The 22,170-nt window shown below is 46.9% G+C and overlaps 1 protein-coding gene across 6 annotated transcripts in view; it reads right to left on the bottom strand.

The window, feature by feature from the left end:
• The window catches only part of itgb4 (integrin, beta 4), a 181,908-nt gene that overhangs the window by 76,802 nt on the left and 82,936 nt on the right, over nucleotides 1-22,170 (bottom strand). For all 6 annotated transcript variants that reach the window (XM_063030905.1, XM_063030903.1, XM_063030899.1 and 3 more), the window contains exons 11-17: nucleotides 19,348-19,515; nucleotides 19,188-19,264; nucleotides 16,321-16,541; nucleotides 14,123-14,226; nucleotides 11,437-11,526; nucleotides 10,399-10,528; nucleotides 9,540-9,659 (exon numbers count right to left, since the gene is read on the bottom strand). In XM_063030905.1, coding sequence (XP_062886975.1) covers nucleotides 9,540-9,659; nucleotides 10,399-10,528; nucleotides 11,437-11,526; nucleotides 14,123-14,226; nucleotides 16,321-16,541; nucleotides 19,188-19,264; nucleotides 19,348-19,515 — 910 coding nt within the window. The remainder of the gene's footprint in view (nucleotides 1-9,539; nucleotides 9,660-10,398; nucleotides 10,529-11,436; nucleotides 11,527-14,122; nucleotides 14,227-16,320; nucleotides 16,542-19,187; nucleotides 19,265-19,347; nucleotides 19,516-22,170) is intronic.

The raw sequence follows: 22,170 nt of genomic DNA on the forward strand, positions 1-22,170 counted from the left end.
CAGGTCAATTGGGAAAATCAGGTTGGTAATGGACCTCAAGAGAGCTGAGTTTGTTGAATGCCTATGAGATGGCTTTTTAGAGCCGTTTGTCATTGAGCCTACTAGGGGATCAGCCATAATGGAAGGGTGTTATGTAATGAACCAGAGGCGAATAGGTCAAAGAACCCTTAGGATCCAGTGATCACAATATGATTGTGTTTAACTTGAAATTTGATAGGGAGAAAGTGAAGTCTGATGTAGCAGTATTTCAGCAGAGTAAGAGAAATTACAGTGGTTTGAGAGAGGAGTCGGCCAAAGTAAATTGGAAGGAGCTGCTGGCAGGGATGTCAGCAGAGCAGCAATGGTGTGAGTTTCTGGGAAAAATGAGGAAGATGCAGGACATATGTAATCCAAAAATGAAGAAATACTCAAATGGTAAAGTAGTACAACGTGGCTGACAAGGGAAGTCAAAGCAATTGTAAAAGCAAAAGAAAGGGCATACAACAAAGCAAAAATTAGTGGGAAGATAGAGGATTGGGAAGTTTTGAAAAACCTACAGAGGGCAACTAAAAAAAAAGATCATCAGAAGGGAACAGGTGAAATATGAAAGCAAGCTAGCAAATAATATCAAAGTGGATAGTAAAAGTTTTTCCAAGTATGTTAAAATTAAAAGAGAAATGAGAGTGGATATAGGACCGCTAGAAAATGAGGCAGGAGAAATAATAACGGGGGACAAGGAGATGACTGATGAACTAAGTGAGTATTTTGCGTCAGTCTTCACTGTGGAAGACACTAGCAGTATGCCTGATGTTGTAGTGTGTGAAGGCAGAGAAGTGGGTGCAGTTACTGTTACAAGAGAGAAGGTGCTCAAAAAGCTGAAAGACCTAAAGATACATAAGTCACCCGGACCAGATGAACTGCACCCTAGGTTTCTGAAAGAGGTAGTGTTAGAGTTTCTGGTGGCATTAGAAATGATCTTTCAAAGATCATTGGACACTGGCACTGTGCCAGAGGACTGGAAAATTGCAAATGTCACTCCAATCTTTAAGAAAGGAGGAAGGCAGCAGAAAGGAAATTGTAGACCAGTTAGCCTGACCTCAGTGGTTGGGAAGATGTTGGAGTCAATTGTTAAGGATGAGGTGATGGAGTACTTGGTGACACAGGACAAGATAGGACAAAGTCAGCATGGTTTCCTTCAGGGAAAATCCTGCTTGATGAACCTGTTGGAATTGTTTTAGAAGATTACATGTAGGATAGATAAAGGGAATGTAGTGGATGTTGTATATTTGGACTTTCAGAAGGCCTTTGACAAGGTGCCACACATGAGGCTGCTTACCAAGTTAAGAGCCCATGGTATTACAGGAAAGTTACTAATAGAGTTAGAGCATTGGCTGATTGGTAAGAGGCAGCGAGTGGGAATAAAAGATCCTTTTCTGGTTGTCTGCCAGTGACTAGTGGTGTTCCACAGGGATCGGTGTTGGGACAACTCCTTTTTATGCTGTATATAAATGATTTAATGATGGAATAGATGGCTTTGTTGACAAGTTTGCAGATGATAAAAAGATTGGTGGAGGGGCAGGTGGTGTTGAGGAAACAGGTAGGATGCAGAAGTACTTAGACAGATTAGGAGATTAGGCAAGAAAGTGGGAAATTAAATACAATGTTGGAAAATGCATGGTCATGCACTTTGGTAGTAGAAATAAATGTGTGGACCATTTTGTAAACGGCGATACCATGTTAGCATTCATTTCAAGAGGTCCAGAATACAAGAGCAGGGACATAATACTGAGGCTTTATAAGGCACTGGTGAGCCTCACCTTGAGTATTGTGAACAGTTTTCCAGCTCCCCAATCTTAAAAAAGATGTGCTGGCATTGGAGAGGGTCCAGAGGAGGTTCACAAGGATGATTCCAGGAATGAAAGGGTTATCATACGAGGAACATTTGATGGCTCTGGGTTTGTACTTTCTGGAATTCAGAATGATGAGGGGGGATCTCATTGAAACCTTTCGAATGTTGAAAGCCCTAGACAAAGTAGATGTGGAGAGGGTGTTTCCCATGGTGGGAGAGTGTAGGACAAGAGGGCACAGCCTCAGGATAGAGGGGCATCCATTCTAACAGAGAAGCGGAGAAATTTCTTTAGCCAATGGGTGGTGAATTTGTGGAATTTATTGCCACATGCAGCTGTGGAAGCCAGGTTGTTGGATGTGCTTAAGTCAGAGATTGATAGGTTCTTGATTGGACACGGCATCAAAGGTTATGGGAAGGAGGTTGGGAAGTGGGGTTGAGGAGATTTAAAAAAAGGATCAGTTGTTGAATGGTGGAGCAGACTCAATGGGCCAGATGGCCTAATTCTGCTCCTATGTCTTATGGTCTAAGATGTCCTTGTTCCTGGGGCTGGCAAAGATAGCTATTCATTGGTTTTGGAAGCAGGCAGTGATTGGGCCGGTTGCCTGGTAACTTTTTGGCTCTATATTCATCTATCACTAGAGAAAGGGCATGTGGTTTCACAGGTACTAGGGAGGCTCTGATTCTGCTGGGCACGAGGGGGATAAAAGTCATCCCAGGTAGGGATGGTAATGTTCTAATTTAGTCTGTATTTGATTGGACAGCAGTGCAGATGTAGTAGATGTGTTCCCGCACAGATCTGGAGTGGAGCTTGAAAAAGCAGCCAGTTTTCAGCAGGTGTCTTTGATTGGACAGCAGCGCAGATGTAGTAGAATCGTTCCCATGCAGGTCTGGAGCAGAGCTTGTAAAACCCTGTCTCCATAAAGAGTGATCATCATCGGAGCGGTCATCATCGGAGTGGTCTGAGTCAGAGTGGTAAGGCTTTGGCGAGAACAGGCTGAGGTGAGATGAGTAGATAAGTTTGTTTTTTTATTTCTTTTTCTTATTTAACTCTTGAGATAATAGGGGGTGCATCTGCAGAGACAGTGTTCTGTTCTGGGTGTCAGATGTGGGATTTCCAGGAGACTTCCAGCCTCCCCGATGGCCACGTCTACACCAGGTGCATTGAGATGCAGCTACTTAGGGACCGTGTTAGGGAACTGGAGCTGCAGCTCGCTAATCTTTGGCTTGTTAGGGAAAGTGAAGAGGTGATAGACAGGAGCATAGGCAACCGTGGCTGACAAAGGAAGTTAGGGCTGCATAAAAGCCCAGGAAAGGCCATTTAATGTTGCAAAAGTGAGTGGGAAGTTGGATGATTGGGAAGCTTTTAAAATTCAATAAAAGGCAAATAAAAAAAGCCATAAGAAGGGAAAAGATGAAATAAGAGGGCAAACTAGCCAATAGTATAAAGCAGGGTATTAGACATTTTTTCAGCTTTATAAAGAGTAAATGGAAGGCGAGAGGTGTTATTGGACCACTGGAAAATAATCCTGGTGAGGTATCAATGGGAAACAAAGAAATGGTGGACGAACTTAATAAGTACTTTGCATCAGTGTTCACTGTGGAAGACACTAGCAGCGTGCCGAGGTCTGTGAGTGTCATTGCTACTACAAAGAAACAAGTACTAGGCAAACTGAAATGTCTTAAAGTGGACAAGTCACCTGGACCAGATGGACTACATCCCAGAGTTGCTAAAGAGGTAACAAATGCATTTGTCATGATCTTTCATGAATCTCTTGATTTTGGCATGGTTCTGGAGGTCTGGGAAATTGCAAATGTCACTCCACTCTTTAAGAAGGAATGAAGGCAAAAGAAAGGAAATTATAGACCAGTTAGCCTAACCTCAGTGGTTGGGAAAGTGTTGGAGTCCATTATTAAGGATGAGGTTTCAGTGTACTTGGAGATTAGTCTATATACTAAAATTCTCATGCTCTGTCTGTCTGTTTGTGACCTCCAATTAGCATAAACTGTGCATTACAGCGGCACTTTTTTTGATAAATCAACTTAAAATGTGCTAACTTACAGAATGCATGCAAAGTTCAAGGTTATATGTTCATATGAAATTGCTCACTCCTCAATCAACAGGCCCTACTTTCCACAACCCGAGCCGATTCCAGTTTTAAAGGAAACCACGACACCACGACACATGCGCACGGCCAGCCTCACGATGCTCACAGAGCCGATTCCACCGTCCATGGAAACCCGCGACATGACACCACGACGCATGCGCACGGCCAGCCCCAGCAGTGCCTCACGGTGCTCACAGCAGCGACACTCACCGCAGCAAAAGGGCAGGGCAGCTCTATTTCGAGCAGTCACGTTCTGCTAATCACCATCAGTATGTGCAGGACTGGGACAGATCAACCTGCGACCCATCAATAAGAGATATTTAAATCTTATTGTAATGAAGTACTTCGAAACACCCTATTCTCAGATTCTACACTTGGACTAATAAGAGATGGGAAAGAAGGAGAATGGGGAAAAGAGTGGAGGACTACTCCAGGATTTCTAAGGCTGATGTTCTGGGTCGAGTGTATACCGTTTCTCCACAAAGTGGTGACCTCCACTATTTGAGACTTCTTCTTCATCACATAAAGGGGTCACTATCTTTTGAATCATTGAAAACACATGATGGAGATATCCTTCCATCATTCAAAGACGTCAGCAGAGAGAGAGGATTGTTGCAAGCTGACGATCATTGGCAGCAAACTATGAAAGAAGCAGTGAGAACAAGAATGCCCGGAGCAATGAGAGATTTGTTTGTCGTCTTGCTAACAAACACTGAAATCAACAATTCACAGCAATTATGGAACCAGTCAAGAATGCAATATCTGAAGATTTCTTACAAATGGAGAGGAGAACTATCAATGATCCTAATACCATGATCGAGGAGAGGCATCATGGACAAGCTCTTCTGTATTTCCAAGAGGAACTTAAGAACTTGGGCAAAACACTTGAAGAATATAACTTGCCAACACCAAGAAACGGTACAATTACTCAAAGTGCTGGCAATCTGGAATTTCTGCGTGAACTGCATTACAACACAGACGTGCAGCAGGAATTTGTTTCACAGAAGGAGCCCCTATTGAATAATGAGCAAAGGGAAGTATATGAATATGTGTGCGACTGCTTGGAAAGGAATCTCTCTTCAATGATTTTCATCGATGCACCAGGAGGAACAGGCAAGACATTTATCATCAACTTGATCCTCGCTAAAGTTAGGGGAGGTGGAGGTGTTGCTGTCGCTGTAGCATCATCCGGTATTGCAGCAACATTGATGCCTGGTGGTAGACAGCGCATTCAAGATTCAAAATATCCCTCAAAGTCAATGAAGATGCTCTTTGTAACATCGATAAAAACACCAATATTGCAAATTTACTCCGAAATGCGAGGCTTATTGTCTGGGATGAGTGCCCCATGATTAGGAGGGCGAGCTTTGAAGCCGTGGACCGGACTCTTCATGATGTATGCGGCAAGAATGAGGCCTCTGGGGGCACTTTAACCATTTGCTGTGGCAATTTCTGTCAGCTTCTAGCAGTTGTGAAACGAGAAATGATGCTGATGTGGAAAATTCATGCATTAAAAAATCCTACTTATGGAGAAGCTTCATCAAGTTTCAATTGAAGAGAAACACACGATTGAGTGGGGGAGAAGGGCAATATTCTGAGTTCTTATTGGATGCTGGAGAAGATTCAGAAAAATGAAAATGATGAAATCCAATTACCTGAAGATATGATTCCGCCAGCAAAAACCATGGAAGAATGTATTGATTTCATCTACCTGACATTTGACAATCCTGCAGAACTGTTCTCGAGGAATTCTATCTTCGTTCCTCTCAATGAAATGATGCGAAAAATAAACTTCACATGCATGAGACGCTTCCCTGGAATCATGAAAGAATACTGCTCCTTCAATGCCGTAAGTGAAGGAGCTAATGCCACTCATTTTCCAACAGAATTCCTTGATTCGGTCAAACTCTCTGGATTGCCACCACATAAACTGGAATTGAAGAGGGGATCTGCCATCATTTCTGTGAGGAACTTGGATCCACCAAGGCTTTGCAATGGAACGTGAATGATGGTGGAAGAACTGCACAACAATCTTATCGTAGCAAAGATAAACATTGGTACGTTCAAAAATGACATTGTCATGATCCCAAGAATTACTCTCTATTTATCAGAAGGGGAAGATGTTCCTCTTCAGCGGAGCCAGTTCCCGATACAGTCATGCTTTGCTATGACTATACGTAAGGCGCAAGGCCAAACCATGGAAAATGTGTTGATTTATCTGGAGAAACCGGTATTCCAGCATGGTCAGCTGTATGTGGCTTTAAGCCGGGGAAAAAGAAATGAAAACGTTAGAGTATTCTTGACCAGAAATGTTGTCATCAAAAATCTCCTTCGTTAAACGAGGAGGAGCTATATATGTCTTGATATGCGTTGTTCTTCTTTAATAAACTGAGTTTTTCTTCTTTAATTTCCAAAGTAAAGCAATAGCAATAGCATTCAGGAAAATTTAATGTTCATTCTGGTCACATCAGACTGCACTACCCTTCTCTCAAAGGGTGCCCCAACAAAATAAGTCAAAGTTACCATGGTTTCTGTAAAGGAAAACCTTGCCTGACAAATCTGTTGGAGTTCTTCAAGGAAATAACCAGCAGAGTGGACAAAGTGGATGTCAATTCCTTGGATTTTCAGAAGGCATTTAATAAGGTGCCACACATGAGGCTGCTTAACAAGATAAAATCCCATGGCATTATAGGAAAGATACTGGCATGGATAGTGGAATGGCTGACAGGCAGGAGGCAGTGAGTGGGAATAAAGAGGGCCTTTTCTGGTTGGCTGCCAGTGACTAGCGGTGTTCCTCAATGACCAGTATTGGGACCGCTACTTTTCACATTGTTTGCCAGTGATTTGGATAGTGAAGCTGATGGCTTTGTGGCAAAGTTTACAGATGATATGAAGATAAATGGAGGGGTAGGTGGGGCTGAGGAAGCAATGTGATTGCAGCAGGACTTGGACAAATTGGAAGAATGGGCAAAAACAGTTACAGATGAATTGAACTGAACTCGAATTGAATTAAATATGAATTGACTTTATTTCTTACATCCTTTACATAAATGAGGAGTAAAGATTTTTACATCTCCGTCTGAATGTGCAATGTGTAATTTATAGTAATTTGTAATAAACAGTAAGTACAATAGTTGGAATAGAGTGTTGGGAAATGTATGATAATGCATTTTGGTAAAAGGAACAATAATGCGGACTATTGTCTAAATGGGGAGAAGGTTCAAACATCAGAGATGCAGAGGGACTTGCGAGTCCTTGTGCAAGACTCCCAGAAGGTTCATTTACAAGTTGAGTCTGTGGTAAAGAAGGCAAATGCAATGGTGGCATTTATTTCAAGGGGAATAGAATACGAAAACAAGGAAATAACACTGAGCCTTTATAAGACACTCGTCAGGCCGCACTTGGAGTATTGTCAATAGTTTTGGGCCCCATATCTCAGAAAGAATGTGTTGTCATTGGAGAGGGTCCAGAGGAGGTTTACGAGGATGATTCCAGGAATGAAGGGGTTAACATATGAAGAGCGTTTGGCAGCTTTGGGCCTGTACCGAATGTTGAAAGGATGAGATTGGGTGGATGTGGAGAAGATGTTTACCACGGTGGTGCTATCCAGAACTAGAGGGTACAGCCTCAAAATTGAGGGGTGACCCTTTAGAACAGAGGTAAGGAGGGATTTTTTTAGCCAGAGAGTAGTGAACCTGTGAAATGCTCTGCCACAGACTGCAGTGGAGGCCAAGACCATGTATATATTTAAAACAAATATTGATAGTTTCCTGATTGGTCAGGGCATCAAAGGTTATGGCAAGAAGGCAGGTGTATGGGGTTGAGTGGGATCCGGGATCAGCCATGATGGAATGGCAGAGCAGACTCGATGGGCTGAATGGCCTAATTCTGCTCCTCTGTCTTATGGTCTATGGTCTCATTGCTATTGTCCCTGTGTTTTTGTTGTAGTATTGTAGAATTGCAAGGTTGCAATAAATGTACTTCCGTAATTTAAAACAAACTCTCCACTGGCCCCCAGTTACCTCACTGTTGCTGCCAAGCCCCAACAAACTCTTTAAAAGTTTTTTTAAGAAGTACAGATATTACAAATTCAAAATAAAACAGAGGATGTTGGTAACACTCAGCAGGTCAGGCAGTGGAAAGAGGATCAGGGTTCACGTTTCCAGTCCCTTTACTCCCTGCCTCTCTACTTTCTGAAATCACTGACATCTTACCCCTCAAAGTTTTCAACACCACACATCTCTGACCTCCCCAATTTCCATCATCCCCCCCCCACTGTGATCTGCTGATCCAAACCTCCTGAACTCCCCAACATCCAACTCTCCGACACCCCCCTCCTGCCACTCTGGTCCCAAGCCTTCTGACACCACCAGTTACCAACCATTTCTCCCTTTCCCCAACCTCCTGCATCTAACTATGACCACAAGTGCATCATCTCCCAGCTGCTACTATCTTGCTCTGTTTGACCATCATAGAGACCAGGTGCAGGAACTCCTTGTCCAGTAGTGGAAGTCTCTGAGGCAGTGGGCTGTGCCTCAAACCTATCCTCCCTTCCCAAAGACTCTGCCATCAAACAAGGTCATTGATGAGACCTCAACAACACCTATACTTCCTCAAGAAGTAATGAGGTCCTGAAAAGAGAATTTAGAGAGCTGGGCAGAAAGCTGAGAAGCAGGACCTCCCGGGTAGTAATTTCTGGATTGCTGCCAGTGCCATGTGCCAGTGAGGGTAGAAACAGGATGATTTGGCAGATAAATGCGAGGCTGAGAGGCTGGTGTAGGGGGCAGGGCTTCAGGTTCTTGGATAATTGGAATCTCTTCTGGGGGAGGTATGACCTGTTCAAAAGAAATTTTCCATATCCCCGTCAACTTTTACCAACTTTTATTGATACACTACAGCAAGTTTCCTATGCAGATGCATCAATCACTCTGCCCAGGACTGCAAGAAACTGCAGAGTGTCATGCACAGCACAGCACAGAACTCACCCCTCCTCCATGCACTACACTTCCTTCTGCCCCAGTAAAACAGCCAACATAATCAAAGATGCCACCCAGCCCAGACATTCTCTTCTCCCCTTTCCCATCAGGCAGAAAATGAAAGCACCCGCCAACACACTCAAGAATAGCTTCTATCCCTTAGCTGACAGAGTCTTGAATGAACCTCTTGTAAGTTAAGATGGCCTATTAACCTTACAATCTATCTTGTTGCTTACCTACTGTACACTTTCTCTGTAGCTTTTAGACTTTATTCTGAATTGTTACTGTTCTACCTCAAAGCACTGTACAATGACTTGATCTGTATCAACAGTATGTAAGACATGTTTTTCATTGTGCCTCAGTATGTGTGACAATCATAAACCAATTCCAATACTTCTCCTGCCTCCTAGCACCAAGAGTGTAAATTAATCTTGGCAATCTACCTCAAATCAATCAGCTTGCAGCAAAACTAAATGGTGGGGATAGGGGGGTCTTTAGCAGTTCTGACACCAAAGTTCCTTAACAGATGCTGGGAGCTCCAATGAGCCGTCTGCCCTAGCCACAAACTGCTTCTCACCCCACAGATATCGTCTTCCCTGCTGAGCACTCTGATCTCTCCGCCCCACTCACCTTTCTTCTTGAGCACCTGGATGTGGCTTGTGTTTCGATCTGGCTGTCTCACCACCGTGTAGTAGTATGTGCAGTCATCATCCTCATCCCGGAAAGAGCAGCTCTCTGCCATTTGGTCATCTGCGGGGCAAAGCAAATCGTCAGCTCACCAAGTTGGAGCTCTCCAGCCCTGGAGTTACAGTAACAAGCCTTTCCTGGGAAGAAAGAGTGGCCAGTGCTCGGTGCTGGAGACAGAACCACTAAACCAAACGCTGGTTGCCTTATGGACAAAGCCTCCAAATCACGAGGAGGTACAGAATGATATTCTTCCACCAACCAGTGGGGTAACTGGCAATTTGCTATTTACAGTACAAGTGGACCGTGTGCAGATACATAGCTTCATTTACTAGTTTATTCAGTTTGGCATATTGAGGGCAGAAGCATCACATAGCAGGCCAGGCGCCGTCTACTGAGGGAAAAGAAATGTCGATATTTTGGGAAAAGACCATTCATCAGGATTGATGAAGGGTCTTGGCCCGAGACATTGACTGTTTATTTCCCTCTGTAGATGCTGCCTGACTTGCTGAGATCTCCAGCATTTTATGTATGTTGCTCCAGATCTACAGAATCTCGTGTCACAGTGGGCTGCAAAGCTTGTTCCTGTCCTGTGTTGGTCCATATTCTATTGCTTCACCATGACATTGGTACACAGAGCAGGGAATGTACTTTGGGAGGTAACCAGAGTAAAGGTTTCAGAAAACTGGGAAAACTAATTTAGGGTACCTGCCCACACTGCGAACCTTCGAGCACAGGGGAACAGGAGAGGACTGTGTAAATGGCTGAGGAGAAAGTAGTGTAAGAGAATGAAGCCCTCACTGACCTGATTTCAGCTCGTCCACCAGCTCGAATTCATTGGTACACCTCTGGCAGTTCTGTCCCTTCTTCTCCCCGGTGTTCCAGGCCTTGCACTGGACACAGCTCCGAGTGTCCTCACACAGCCCCAGCTGTTGCTGCAGGACACAGACAGAAGGAAAAGAACCCATTGTCATCAAACACTGGCAGCTGGATGCTGGAACACTTCTTGATGGAGACCAGAGCCCTGATGTGACTTTTTCTCCAGTGAAAATGGAGCTGTTAAATACAGGACCCATGACAGAGGAACCTACCAAATCCCCACAGGTATTTCTCTGTGGAATTCTCTCATTACCAAGAAGGCATGAATGGTCCTCTTGACCCTAAAAGGAAAACCTGGGGCACAACTTGCCCTGTGGTACAATAACAGTGGGAAACAGCTGGAGTACTCCCTTCCCCTAGTCCTGGTGGTGACCTTGGCCAGAAGACTGAGGTTCACACAAAAACTTAAGAAAGGTGATTAACACCCAGTGGGGTCAGGATGATAATCGAGTCACAGCAGATCTTCCGAAATCACTGCCAGCACTAGCGGTAAGTATCCTGGCTTGTGGCTCCATTCAAAGTCACCAACCTCACCTGTACTTTCAGAGTTCCTCAAGGTTGTTGAGAACCACAACTGTTATCGTACAGAGTGGGGAATGGACAGAGGTGGCAAGTTGGCCTTCAGGGGTGAAAGGGAGGAGATTTAACTACAAGGCTGACCCTCAGGCTGGGCTCAAACCATCCAGTGATCTGATCCCCTGCATTGTCTAACCCCGAACGCCTTGTCACCATTCAGAGTTGGTAGAGAAGGGGCCCTCGGCCAGATTTATCACTGCAATGGATAACCCCTGTTCATGGACACCTTTGGAGAACTTCATGGGAGCAGTGTTGGTGGTATCCATTGCTGTGAACTGCGTTGCTGTTTGTGAGAGCTTGTTGTGAGCACACGTCAGGGCACTGTGGCTATGAAGCAGTCTGGGCTAACTGAGGGTAGAGGAGCAAGAACACACATGCCTCTACTTACCAGATAGCTGCTGCCACAGGTGAGGTCTGGGCTTCCATCTTCACACTTGCATCGTCCACACACGCATTTGCCCCTGTCGTTACACAGCCTCTGTGTGAGGAAAATGCAAGTCAGCAAGTGGAGAGAGGCCACCTTCCCTCACCTCCCTCTAGGTCATCAGATGATGAGGAGGAGGAGTGGAGAAGGAAGTGTTCTCTTCCGATTCCGCCCCCCCGCACGCACGTATACACACACACACACACACACACACACACATGCACACACACACGCACACGCACACACACACGCACACGCACGCGCACGCAGTCCAAGCAACAGTTCCCGAAGGTGAGCTGCTGGGATTTGACCGATAATACAAGGCAATTACAGCAGGGGGAGCTCTGATTCAGCGTTCTGGCAGGCTTAAACCTGGAGAGCTCATCTCTCCCAGATCTCCCCGCCCAACATCTCACCCTGTCCGTCTCTCCCCGTCCAACATCTCACCCTGTCCGTCTCTCCCTGTCCAACATCCCACTCTGTCCGTCTCTCCCTGTCCAACATCCCACTCTGTCCGTCTCTCCCCAGATCTCCCCGCCCAACATCTCACCCTGTCCGTCTCTCCCCGTCCAACATCTCACCCTGTCCGTCTCTCCCTGTCCAACATCCCACTCTGTCCGTCTCTCCCCAGACCTCCCCGTCCAACATCTCACCCTGTCCGTCTCCCCCGTCCAACATCCCACCCTGTCCGTCTCTCCCCAGACCTCCCCGTCTAACATCCCACCCTGTCCGTCTCTCCCCAGACCTCCCCGTCCAACATCCCACCCTATCCGTCTCTCCCCGTCCAACATCTCACCCTGCCCGTCTCTCCCCAGACCTCCCTGTCCAACATCTCACCCTGCCCGTCTCTCCCCAGACCTCCCTGTCCAACATCTCACCCTGTCCGTCTCTTCCCAGACCTCCCTGTCCAACATCCCACCCTATCCGTCTCTCCCCGTCCAACATCTCACCCTGCCCGTCTCTCCCCAGACCTCCCTGTCCAACATCTCACCCTGCCCGTCTCTCCCCAGACCTCCCTGTCCAACATCTCACCCTGTCTGTCTCTTCCCAGACCTCCCTGTCCAACATCCCACCCTATCCGTCTCTCCCCGTCCAACATCTCACCCTGCCCGTCTCTCCCCAGACCTCCCTGTCCAACATCTCACCCTGCCCGTCTCTCCCCAGACCTCCCTGTCCAACATCTCACCCTGTCCGTCTCTTCCCAGACCTCCCTGTCCAACATCTCACCCTGTCCGTCTCTCCCCGTCCAACATCTCACCCTGTCCGTCTCTCCCCGTCCAACATCCCACCCTGTCCGTCTTTCCCCAGATCTCCCCGTCCAACATCTCACCCTGTCTGTCTCTCCCCAGATCTCTCTGTGCAACATCTCGCCCTGTCCGTCTCTCCCCAGACCTCCCCGTCCAACATCTCACTGTATCCGTCTGTCCCTGTCCAACATCCCACCCTGTCCATCTCTCCCCAGACCTCCCCGTCCAACATCCCACCCTGTCCACCTCTCCCCAGAACTCCCCGTCCGACATCTCACCCTGTCCGTCTCTCCCCATCCAACATCCCCCCCTGTCCGTCTCTCCCCGTCCAACATCTCACCCTGTCCGTCTCTCCCCAGACCTCCCCATCCAACATCTCACCCAGTCCGTTTCTCCCCGTCCACCATCAAACCCTGTCCATCTCTCCCCAGACCTCCCTGTCCAACATCTCACCCTGCCCGTCTCTCCCCGTCCAACATCTCACCCTGTCCACCTCTCCTCGTTCAACACCCAACTCTGTCCGTCTCTCCCCGTCCAACATCTCACCCTGTCCATCTCTCCCCGTCCAACATCTCACCCTGCCTGTCTCTCCCCAGACCTCCCTGTCCAACATCTCATCCTGTCCGTCTCTCCCCGTCCAACATCTCACCCTGCCCGTCTCTCCCCAGACCTCCCCGTCCAACATCTCACCCTGTCCATCTCTCCCCGTCCAACATCTCACCCAGTCCGTTTCTCCCCGTCCAACATCCCACCCTGTCCATCTCTCCCCAGACCTCCCTGTCCAACATCCCACCCTGTCTGTCTCTCCCCAGATCTCTCTGTCCAACATCCCACCCTGTCTGTCTCTCCCCAGATCTCTCTGTCCAACATCTCACCCTGTCTGTCACTCCCTGTCCAACATTCCACCCTGTCCATCTCTCCCCGTCCAACATCCCACCCTGTCCGTCTCTCCCTAGACCTCCCCGTCCAACATCTCACCCTGCTGGAAATAGAAACAGAGCAATTTAACTGGTATTGTTTGTGTCTGCAATTCTGCATACGTTTTTCTTTCTTCACCTCCAGAAGATCTCTGGGCCTGTACAAGGAGCAGGAGTTCTGTATTTGTTTCCTGAATTGTGCCATCCTTGAATTAGCTGCTTCTTTCCCGATGCAGCATTAGAGCCCATTAGGAAAACATGCCCATGCACACACAGACACAAGATTTAGAACCTGAACTGAGAAACGTGCTATTCGGCAGCAGAGGAGACAAGCAAAGAAGAATTTTGCATTGCACTCAGATGAAAACCGGTCGTTGGGAAGGTCAGGAATTGAATCACTTTCACCCATGGCCACCTGCATCTGGAATAACATTCACCTTCAGGCTGAAAGTGCCACCTGTGGCACTCGCATTAATTTCAGCTTACCCCGCTTGGATCCATGCAGGTCGCATTACTGATGGGACATTCGCACGAGGGACCGGTCCACCCAGGGTCACACTGACAAGTCTGCTCAAAACATCTGCCACGATCTGTGCAAAATTAGAAAAAAGCTGAATTAAATACAAACCATAAGCATTGCAGACACAAAGGGCAATAACCTCAACTTTGTAAAGTGCATTCAGTCATTACATCTCACATTCAGTCACATTCATACTGCTATTCCTAATGGTCAATCCAACTTTTCCCACCATTTCTACTGACCAGCCCGCCACACTGTCAGACCCGCCAGTCAGTCCGTCTGCTGCCAGCCCCGCTGGTCAGTCCGTCCGCTGCCAGCCCCGCCGGTCAGTCCGTCCCCTGCAACCCCCGCCAGTCAGTCCGCCCGCTGCCAGCCCCGCCGGTCAGTCCGTCCACTGCCAGCCCCGCCGGTCGATCTGCCTGCCGCCAGCCCCGCCGGTCAGTCCATTCCCTGCCACCCCCGCTGGTCAGTCCATTCCCTGCCACCCCCGCCGGTCAGTCCGTTCCCTGCCAGACCCACCGGTCAGTCCATCCATCCGCTGCCAGCCCCACCAGTCAGTCCATTCCCTGCCACCCCCGCCGGTCAGTTCATTCCCTGCCAGACCCACCGGTCAGTCCATCCATCCGCTGCCAGCCCCACCGGTCAGTCCATTCCCTGCCAGCCCCACCGGTCAGTCCGTCCGCTGCCAGTCCCGCCGGTCAGTCCGTCCGCTGCCAGACCCATTCTACTTTGAGTCATTGGTCATTTTGATGAAATAAGCATAGAGATATCTTGAAACACAAACGTGCTGGAATTTGAGAAGGTGGATTTTTCTCCAATGAGACGGTGACAGTGTTGCATCCGTCTATCTTTGTCCATTGGCAGTGGTGCTGAGGCTAGCGTACCCAGCCCTCTGAATGGACCCAGGTCAGGCTCCCACTGAAGAACATGCAATGGAAATTCATCCCCTGGTCAAGGAATCAATTAACTATTGAACACTATTGATCTCTGAAGATGCCCCCATTAAGCCTACAGTTCTTTCTCAAGAAGCTTGAGATGATTTGTTTCAATTGCACCACCTCACACCCCTCCATCTTCAACTCGCTGTCCCCACTAATTACCAATTCCATCAGTAGTAACTACCAGTAACTTTCTCAGTTCTCATCCATAAGTTAGCAGGAGCACAACACCTGGGGGTCCAGGACAGGAGAAGACAGTATCAACAGGGCATGGAACGTCAGAGGTGCTGGTCTTTCAAAGTCCCTTGGACACTGGCACCCTGTGATGTCAGTCATCTGCTGGTCTGATCCCTAGGAGCTTATGCATCTCCCCACCAACCAGGAACATTAACGGGGTGGGGGCGGTAGCTGCATCGCTGAGAGGCAATACCTCTTCGAGATGAGGTGTAAAAAATGACAGCTCTGTCATGGGAGATGAAAAATATCCCTCAGGAACATTGGAAGAACAACAAATGTCCCTGCTACCTTGATCAGCAGCTAACTCCTTAGCAAATGTTGTTTGCTCTTTTGTTGTAGTCAGACTATTTGAAATATTGTGAGCAGTCCCATAAAGGATGTGCTAGCATTGGAGAGGGTCCAGTCCAGAGGAAGCTGTCAGAATGATCTGAGGAATGAGCGGGTTCATGTATGAGGAATGCTTCATGACTCTAGGCCTGTACTCACCACAATTTAAAAGAATGAGGGGGAGGGAGACCTCATGGAAACCTACCTAATATTGAAAAGCCTAGACAGAAGAGACATGAAGAGGATATTTCCGATCGGTGGGGAGAGTCTAGGACCAGAGGGCACAATTTCAGAATAGAAGGCATCCCTTTGGAACAGAGGCGACGATGAATTCCTTTAGCCACGGGGAACTCAATACCACAGATAGCTGTGGAGGCCAACTAATTTGATATTTAAAGTGGAAGTTGATAAATTCTTGATTAGTAAGTGTGTTAAATGCTATGGAGAGGAGGTGGGAGAATGGGGTTGAGAGGGATAATAAATCAGCCGTGATGGAATGGTGCAGTAGACTTGACGGTTCATGCTTCTATGTGTTATGGTATTATTGGGAGCTCACTGTAAACTCAGTTGTAAGTTTGTACTACAGACAAATTCAAGGCTCCTTCTTACTGAACCACTTTGTTCCTTTTTAGAACATATGCTTTGCAAGTTCTTCAACTCACCGTTACATGTAAAGCCAGCGAAGCGGGGGCATAGCAGGTTGCTGTACTGACAGTACTTCCCATCAAAGTGCTCCAGGTGATTGTCTGAGGGGTGGCAGTAACAGATTCCGCACTGACAGTCCCCGCGGCCTGAGCAACTTTGAGTGATGTTGAGACTGGGTTCTGTACAGACCTTGGTATTTTCCTCCGAGTACTTGCGACAGTCACAGTAACGGCCCAGCCTGGAGAGGGAAGGGGGGACATTCATCAGTCAACAGTGAAACCTGCGGACAGGACGTGGTGCCATTCACTGTCAACGTACTGAAACAAGGCAGCTTCTCTTCACCGTCTTTCACTCACGCCATTTATGTTACAGAAGGATGTTTGGCCCCGAGAGGCTGTGCTTGCTCCCAGAGGAATTCCACCAATCGCACTCTCACATGCATTTCCCTACAATGTCTTTCACATTCCCATCAATACTCCCCTGATTCTCCTAACGCCACTTAAACATGGGGGGGGGGGCGGCAATTTTCAGTGGCTAATGAAGAATATGCAAACTCCACCCAGACAGCACTGTGTGACTGAAAGAGGACAGGGAAGATTGTGAGTGAATGGCTGCAATGTAGTTGGGTGGTTGATGGTCAGTGCTGGTTTAGTGGGCCGAATGGCCTGATTCTGTGCTATATCCTTCTATAACTATGACTTTTAAAAGACATAGAGATGAAGACAAACTTCTTCATTCAGAGGGTAGTGAATCTTTGGGACTGCTTGCCAGAGAACATTCGGTAAATGAGTTCAATCATAACAGAAAGAGGAAGGTTTCTGGGAATTAAGGTTAGCAAGGAGATATAGGGATAGTACAGGGTAAAGTACTAAGGCAGAAGATTAGCCAGGTTCTTGATAAAGGACTGAATGGCCTCCTCCTGTTCCCACATCTCATGTCCTCAGTCCCTTAGATGTATTCCCTCCAATCACCTTTGGGTAACGTCTTCCCCATGTTGACCACTGAAGATATTTGCTAGTGACTGCTCCATATCATGACCCGTCATGTGGAATTATTGGGTCTGCACTTTATCTTGAAGACTCTCACACCTCCCATTGGTTGACTCATTCCCGGAGAAAAGGCTTCACTCGGCTGAGTATCTCCCAAGGGGTGTAAGCTACGGCTCAATGTGAATGCACTCGTTTCTGATTCAGAAGGTTGCAGGTTCAAGCCCCTCTCAGAGGATTTGAGCACATATCCAAGTGAAGTTCCAGGGAAGGAGGAGCTATCCACCAGACAACATGTTAAAATGAGGTCCACTCATAAAAATTTTCAAAAAAATAGAAAGAACCAACTTACTCCATATTGACTGCAGATGCTGGAATCTGTAGCATCCCACAATTTAGTAAGTCAGGAAGAATTGTCAGCATTACCATAGAGTCCTGGCCAATGTTTACACTTCAACAGACCCCACAGAGACCTTTGATAATTACCCACAAGAGTGAACGCATTTAAACAGCAATGCTTAGAAGCTACCTGGGACTCGCGGAGCTGGTGAAAAGACAAGACGCAAGTCTCATGCATCTTTTCCAAGTGCTTTATAAAGCAAACAGAAGATCTGAGACAAGAGATTGTGAAATTGCTGGAAATCTAGAGAAGACACACATTGCTGCAGGAACTCAGCAGGTGAGGCAGCGTCTGTGGAGGGAGATGCTCTGGGTGAAGACTCTTCAACTGGCTGGGAAAGGGGGATAGCAGAAGCCAGAATTTAAAGGTCTGGGAAAGAGCAGGAGCACAGGCTGGGAGGTGATAGGTGAGATCTAGCTAGCAGACAGGCGGGTGGGTGGGGAAAGGGATGAATGTGAGCAGCTTGGAGATGATAGGTGGAGTGATAAAGGACTGAAGAAGAAATGTGATAGGAGAGGGAAGAAAGTCAAGAAATAAAAGGAAGGATGTGAGGAACAGGTCACCGGAGTGGGGGAAAGGAAGAGAAGGGGCAACGGTCTGCCAGCCAGAATGATGGAAAACCAAGAAGTGTGATAGGAGGCAGGTAAATGGTGACTAAAATTTAGAGAAATCAGAGTTCATTCCATCAGGTGGAGACTACCAAGAGAGAATATGAGCAGTCACTCCTGCAACCTGCACTAGGGGAGGCCAAGGACAGACACATCAGTGTGGGAGTTGAGCTGGCTGGCTACTGGATAATCCTGGCTGTTGCAGCAAAGATGCTCATTCAAGTCATCTCCCAAACTGCGTTGGGTCTCACTGATGTAGAGGAGGCCACACCAGGAGCAATAAGGAGTTATTTGGGGATGTACTGCCTCACCTGGAAGGACTGTTTATGGCTCTGAATGGTGGTGAGGGAGGAGGTGTAACACTTAGCATGGTCACAGGGATAATTGCCAAGAGGGAAACTCAGAGCGAGGAAGAGTGGACAAGGGAGAGTGGGGAGGGAAAGATGTGCCTGGTGGGAAGCATCCCACTGGAGATAGTGGAAGCTGAAGAGAACAGGGTGTTGGATATGGAGGTTCATGTGATGATAGGTGAGGTCAAAAAGAACCACATCCCTGTTATGTTGGGTGGGGAAGGAGGTGACGGCAGACATACAGGAAATAGATGAGATCCGGGTGAGGGCAGCGTTGATGCTGGTGGAAAGAAAACCCCGTTTCTTGAAAAAAAAAGGACATCCGGACATCCTGGAATGGAAAGCCTCATCATGACAACTGATGTAGAAGAAGAGAGAGGAGAAGCATTTTACAAGTGTCAGGGTGGAAAGAGGTCTAGTCACAATAACTAGGAGTTGGTGGGTTTGAAAATGTTGTTGGTAGATACAGTAATCTGGAGATGGAGACAGAGGGGAAGAGGGATGTCAGAGATGGACCATAAAATAGTTGATTGATCTTACCAACTTTCCTCGCACAGGCATTCCCCACAAACGAAGTCACCGTGGTAATTGCATATGGGAGAGTTAATCTCGGGAGTCTGTGACAAACCATAGGAGGCAGTTAAGGAGACTGAAAAGTTATGTGAAAGTTTTGAAAAAAACAGGTATAGTAGGAGCTTACCTGCTCACAGGGACACTGATCACAGATGTGGGAGGCGTTCACCAACAGAGAGTCTGCAGAAGTGCTGGGTTTGATCTTTATTACTCCACTCAGGGAACCTTGGTTAGATTTGCACAGTTGAGCGTCATTTTCGTTGTCCAAAGTTCTCAGACTGAGCCGGAACTTGTTCTAGTTGCAAACAGGAAGGGAATAGGAAAAGCGTTGAAGGTATGTCCTCTGTACACAGTGTAATCAACTCACAGCAAGCAATCAGGCTACCACAGTCCTTTGTCTCTGTGGCCGTATCAACCACAACACATTGCTATTCTCGACAGGTTGCCTCTGGTCCTCCTGCTACCCAGGGACTCTGCCTTCCTTCGACACATGACTCTGCCGTGCATATTAATTCCTTTCCTCTGTCTTACGGCATTGTGGACTTCCGGCCCTGGTCCATAATGCCGTAAGACATAGGAAAAGAATTAGGCTATTCACCCCATTGAGTCTGCTCTGCAATCCAACCATGGCTAATTTATTATCGACACTCAATCCCATTGTCCTGACTTCTACCCATAACCTTTGACACCCTGTGTAATCAAAACCTATGAACCTCCACTTTAAATATACCCAATGTCTTGATTCTACAGACTCACCAACCGCTGGCTAAATAAATTCCTCCTGATCTCTGTTATAAAGGAATTCCTTTTGTTCTGAGGCTCTGCACCCTGGTCCTAGACTCTCCCACGATAGGAAACATCTTCTCCACATCCACTCTATCTAGGCATTTCAATATTCATTTCAAAAAGATCCCCCTTATTCTTCTGAACTCCAGCGAGTACAGACAGGTCCAGAGCCAAACATCTGTTAACCCTTTCATCCCCAGGATAATTCTCCTGGACCTTCTCCAATGCCAGCATATTCTTTCTTAGATAAGGGGCCCAAAGCTGCTCTCCATATTCCACGTGTGGTCTGAGCAATGCCTGTAAAGTTTAAGCATTACTTCCTGCTTTTATATTCTAGTCCGCTTGAAATGATTGCTAACATTTGCCTTCCTTATCACTGACTCAACCTTCAGGTTAACCTTTAGGGAATTCTAGACGAAGACTCCCTATTTAGAAAATCGTCTGTGCCTATATCAGTCTACCCTTTACACTGGACACCTGCGGTGGAGTGTGCTGCACACAGCTGTGACACACATTAGGGTTTTAAGCAAGTTTGGGAAGCTCCTAGTCATCTGACACTTCTGTGGCCTAGAGAAACCCATGGTCCATGTTTATACAGAGTGTGGAAGTTACTCCTCAAATCCTGGTTGCAGTTCAGCCCACTCTCCTGATCTCTGAGCACTCAGTGCAGAGGGGGTGAGTTGGTGATGGGACTGCCTCATTGGTCTGCTCCTGAGACTGCCCAAGGTGGCCATTCACAGGCTTAGGCAGGAGGCCAGCGTAGGTCCACCCACCGGAGCTGAAGCACGTGGTGTCCACCAGAGACCTTTTAGGACCAGTGGACACTGCCAAGGCTGAAGGGCACCCTGGACAGTGAGCAGGTACCTCAACAGACTTCTCACCGGAGGTTTAAGTGGCTCTCCTTTTGACAGGAACTACAGTCTCAAGCTGCAATGTGCATCCAGCACTGTAATATGTAACCCAGTCTTCAAAGTTCAACCGTATGTCCCCATTGTGACAGGGGAAATGAGTAAGGCTGGCCAACTAGGCTCTGGTGAATCCCCTGTACAGAGATGCAATGGATTGCAGAAGAGTTGATGAACTCCATCCATACCATCAGCTTCAGAGGACAATAGAGATGGGAGGTAATCGGTGGCCTATGGTCCAGGTAGGAGCTAAGAGCCCAAGTAAAGTAAGTAAATTGTATCTCAGTAATTACGTTTTGTTCAATAATATCTCTGTACATCTCCCTGAGGTCATTGGAGTAGATTAATCTGCCTTATAAACAAATATTTTTTTTCAGTCATGTGCTGTAGCTTTGCAAGACAATAGAAACCACTAAAATGATGGTTAAGTTTTGTGTTGTTCAGAGATTTGGCAAGCACTCAGGATGGGGATTCTGGGATCTGTCCAATGATCAAAGGTTCAAAGTTGTTTCTTCAAGAAAATACAACCTGGTGCCACCCATAATTTGGAAAGACATCATGCGCATTATGTATTTTCAGAATGAATTGGACTAATGAACAAATTGGAAGAGAGGTGAGGAATATGCTCACCATATACTGCTGCCTAAAGCAATGATCTGCTCTGAATGCCTCGACTTTTGACTCTAAGAATGTGGAAGCATGATTGTGTTAACAGGGGTAAGCAACCTTAAGCACAAATGATTTTCTAACATGCATTATTCATTAATTTGAGGCAAAAGATAACTAGATGTATTTAAATGGATAATTCCCCTATTTCAAGTTTTTTATAGCATTTATCTGGCCCACCGTCCGCTCATTAATACGCAATCTGGCCCACAGAGGCAAAAAGGTTGCCGACCCCTGGTTTAGAAGAACCAGAATTGTTTATGATGTGTTGGTGAAGATTGAAAACATCAAGTCGTTCTTAGAATGATGTTCATTTGAAAATTGATCCAACTTGCAAGTTGGTTTGAATGGATGAAATGGATTAACTCTCCTGGTTTAGTCCCTCTGTGGGTTACCTTGCCTCATACAAGGACTAGCCCAACTGTGAAGCCAATTTTAAGCCACTTTGAGCCTCTCTCACACTTGGACACAAATATAAACATCTGACCGTGCATCAAGCAGAAATCACTGAGCAACATTCAGACCTCTCCAGCTCTTTCTCCGATGCTGGTGCCCAAGGAACCAACCAGATAACAAAGCTCTTCCTGATCCAC

Source organism: Mobula hypostoma, chromosome 22, assembly GCF_963921235.1.
Source record: "Mobula hypostoma chromosome 22, sMobHyp1.1, whole genome shotgun sequence".
Classification (NCBI taxonomy): domain Eukaryota; kingdom Metazoa; phylum Chordata; class Chondrichthyes; order Myliobatiformes; family Myliobatidae; genus Mobula; species Mobula hypostoma.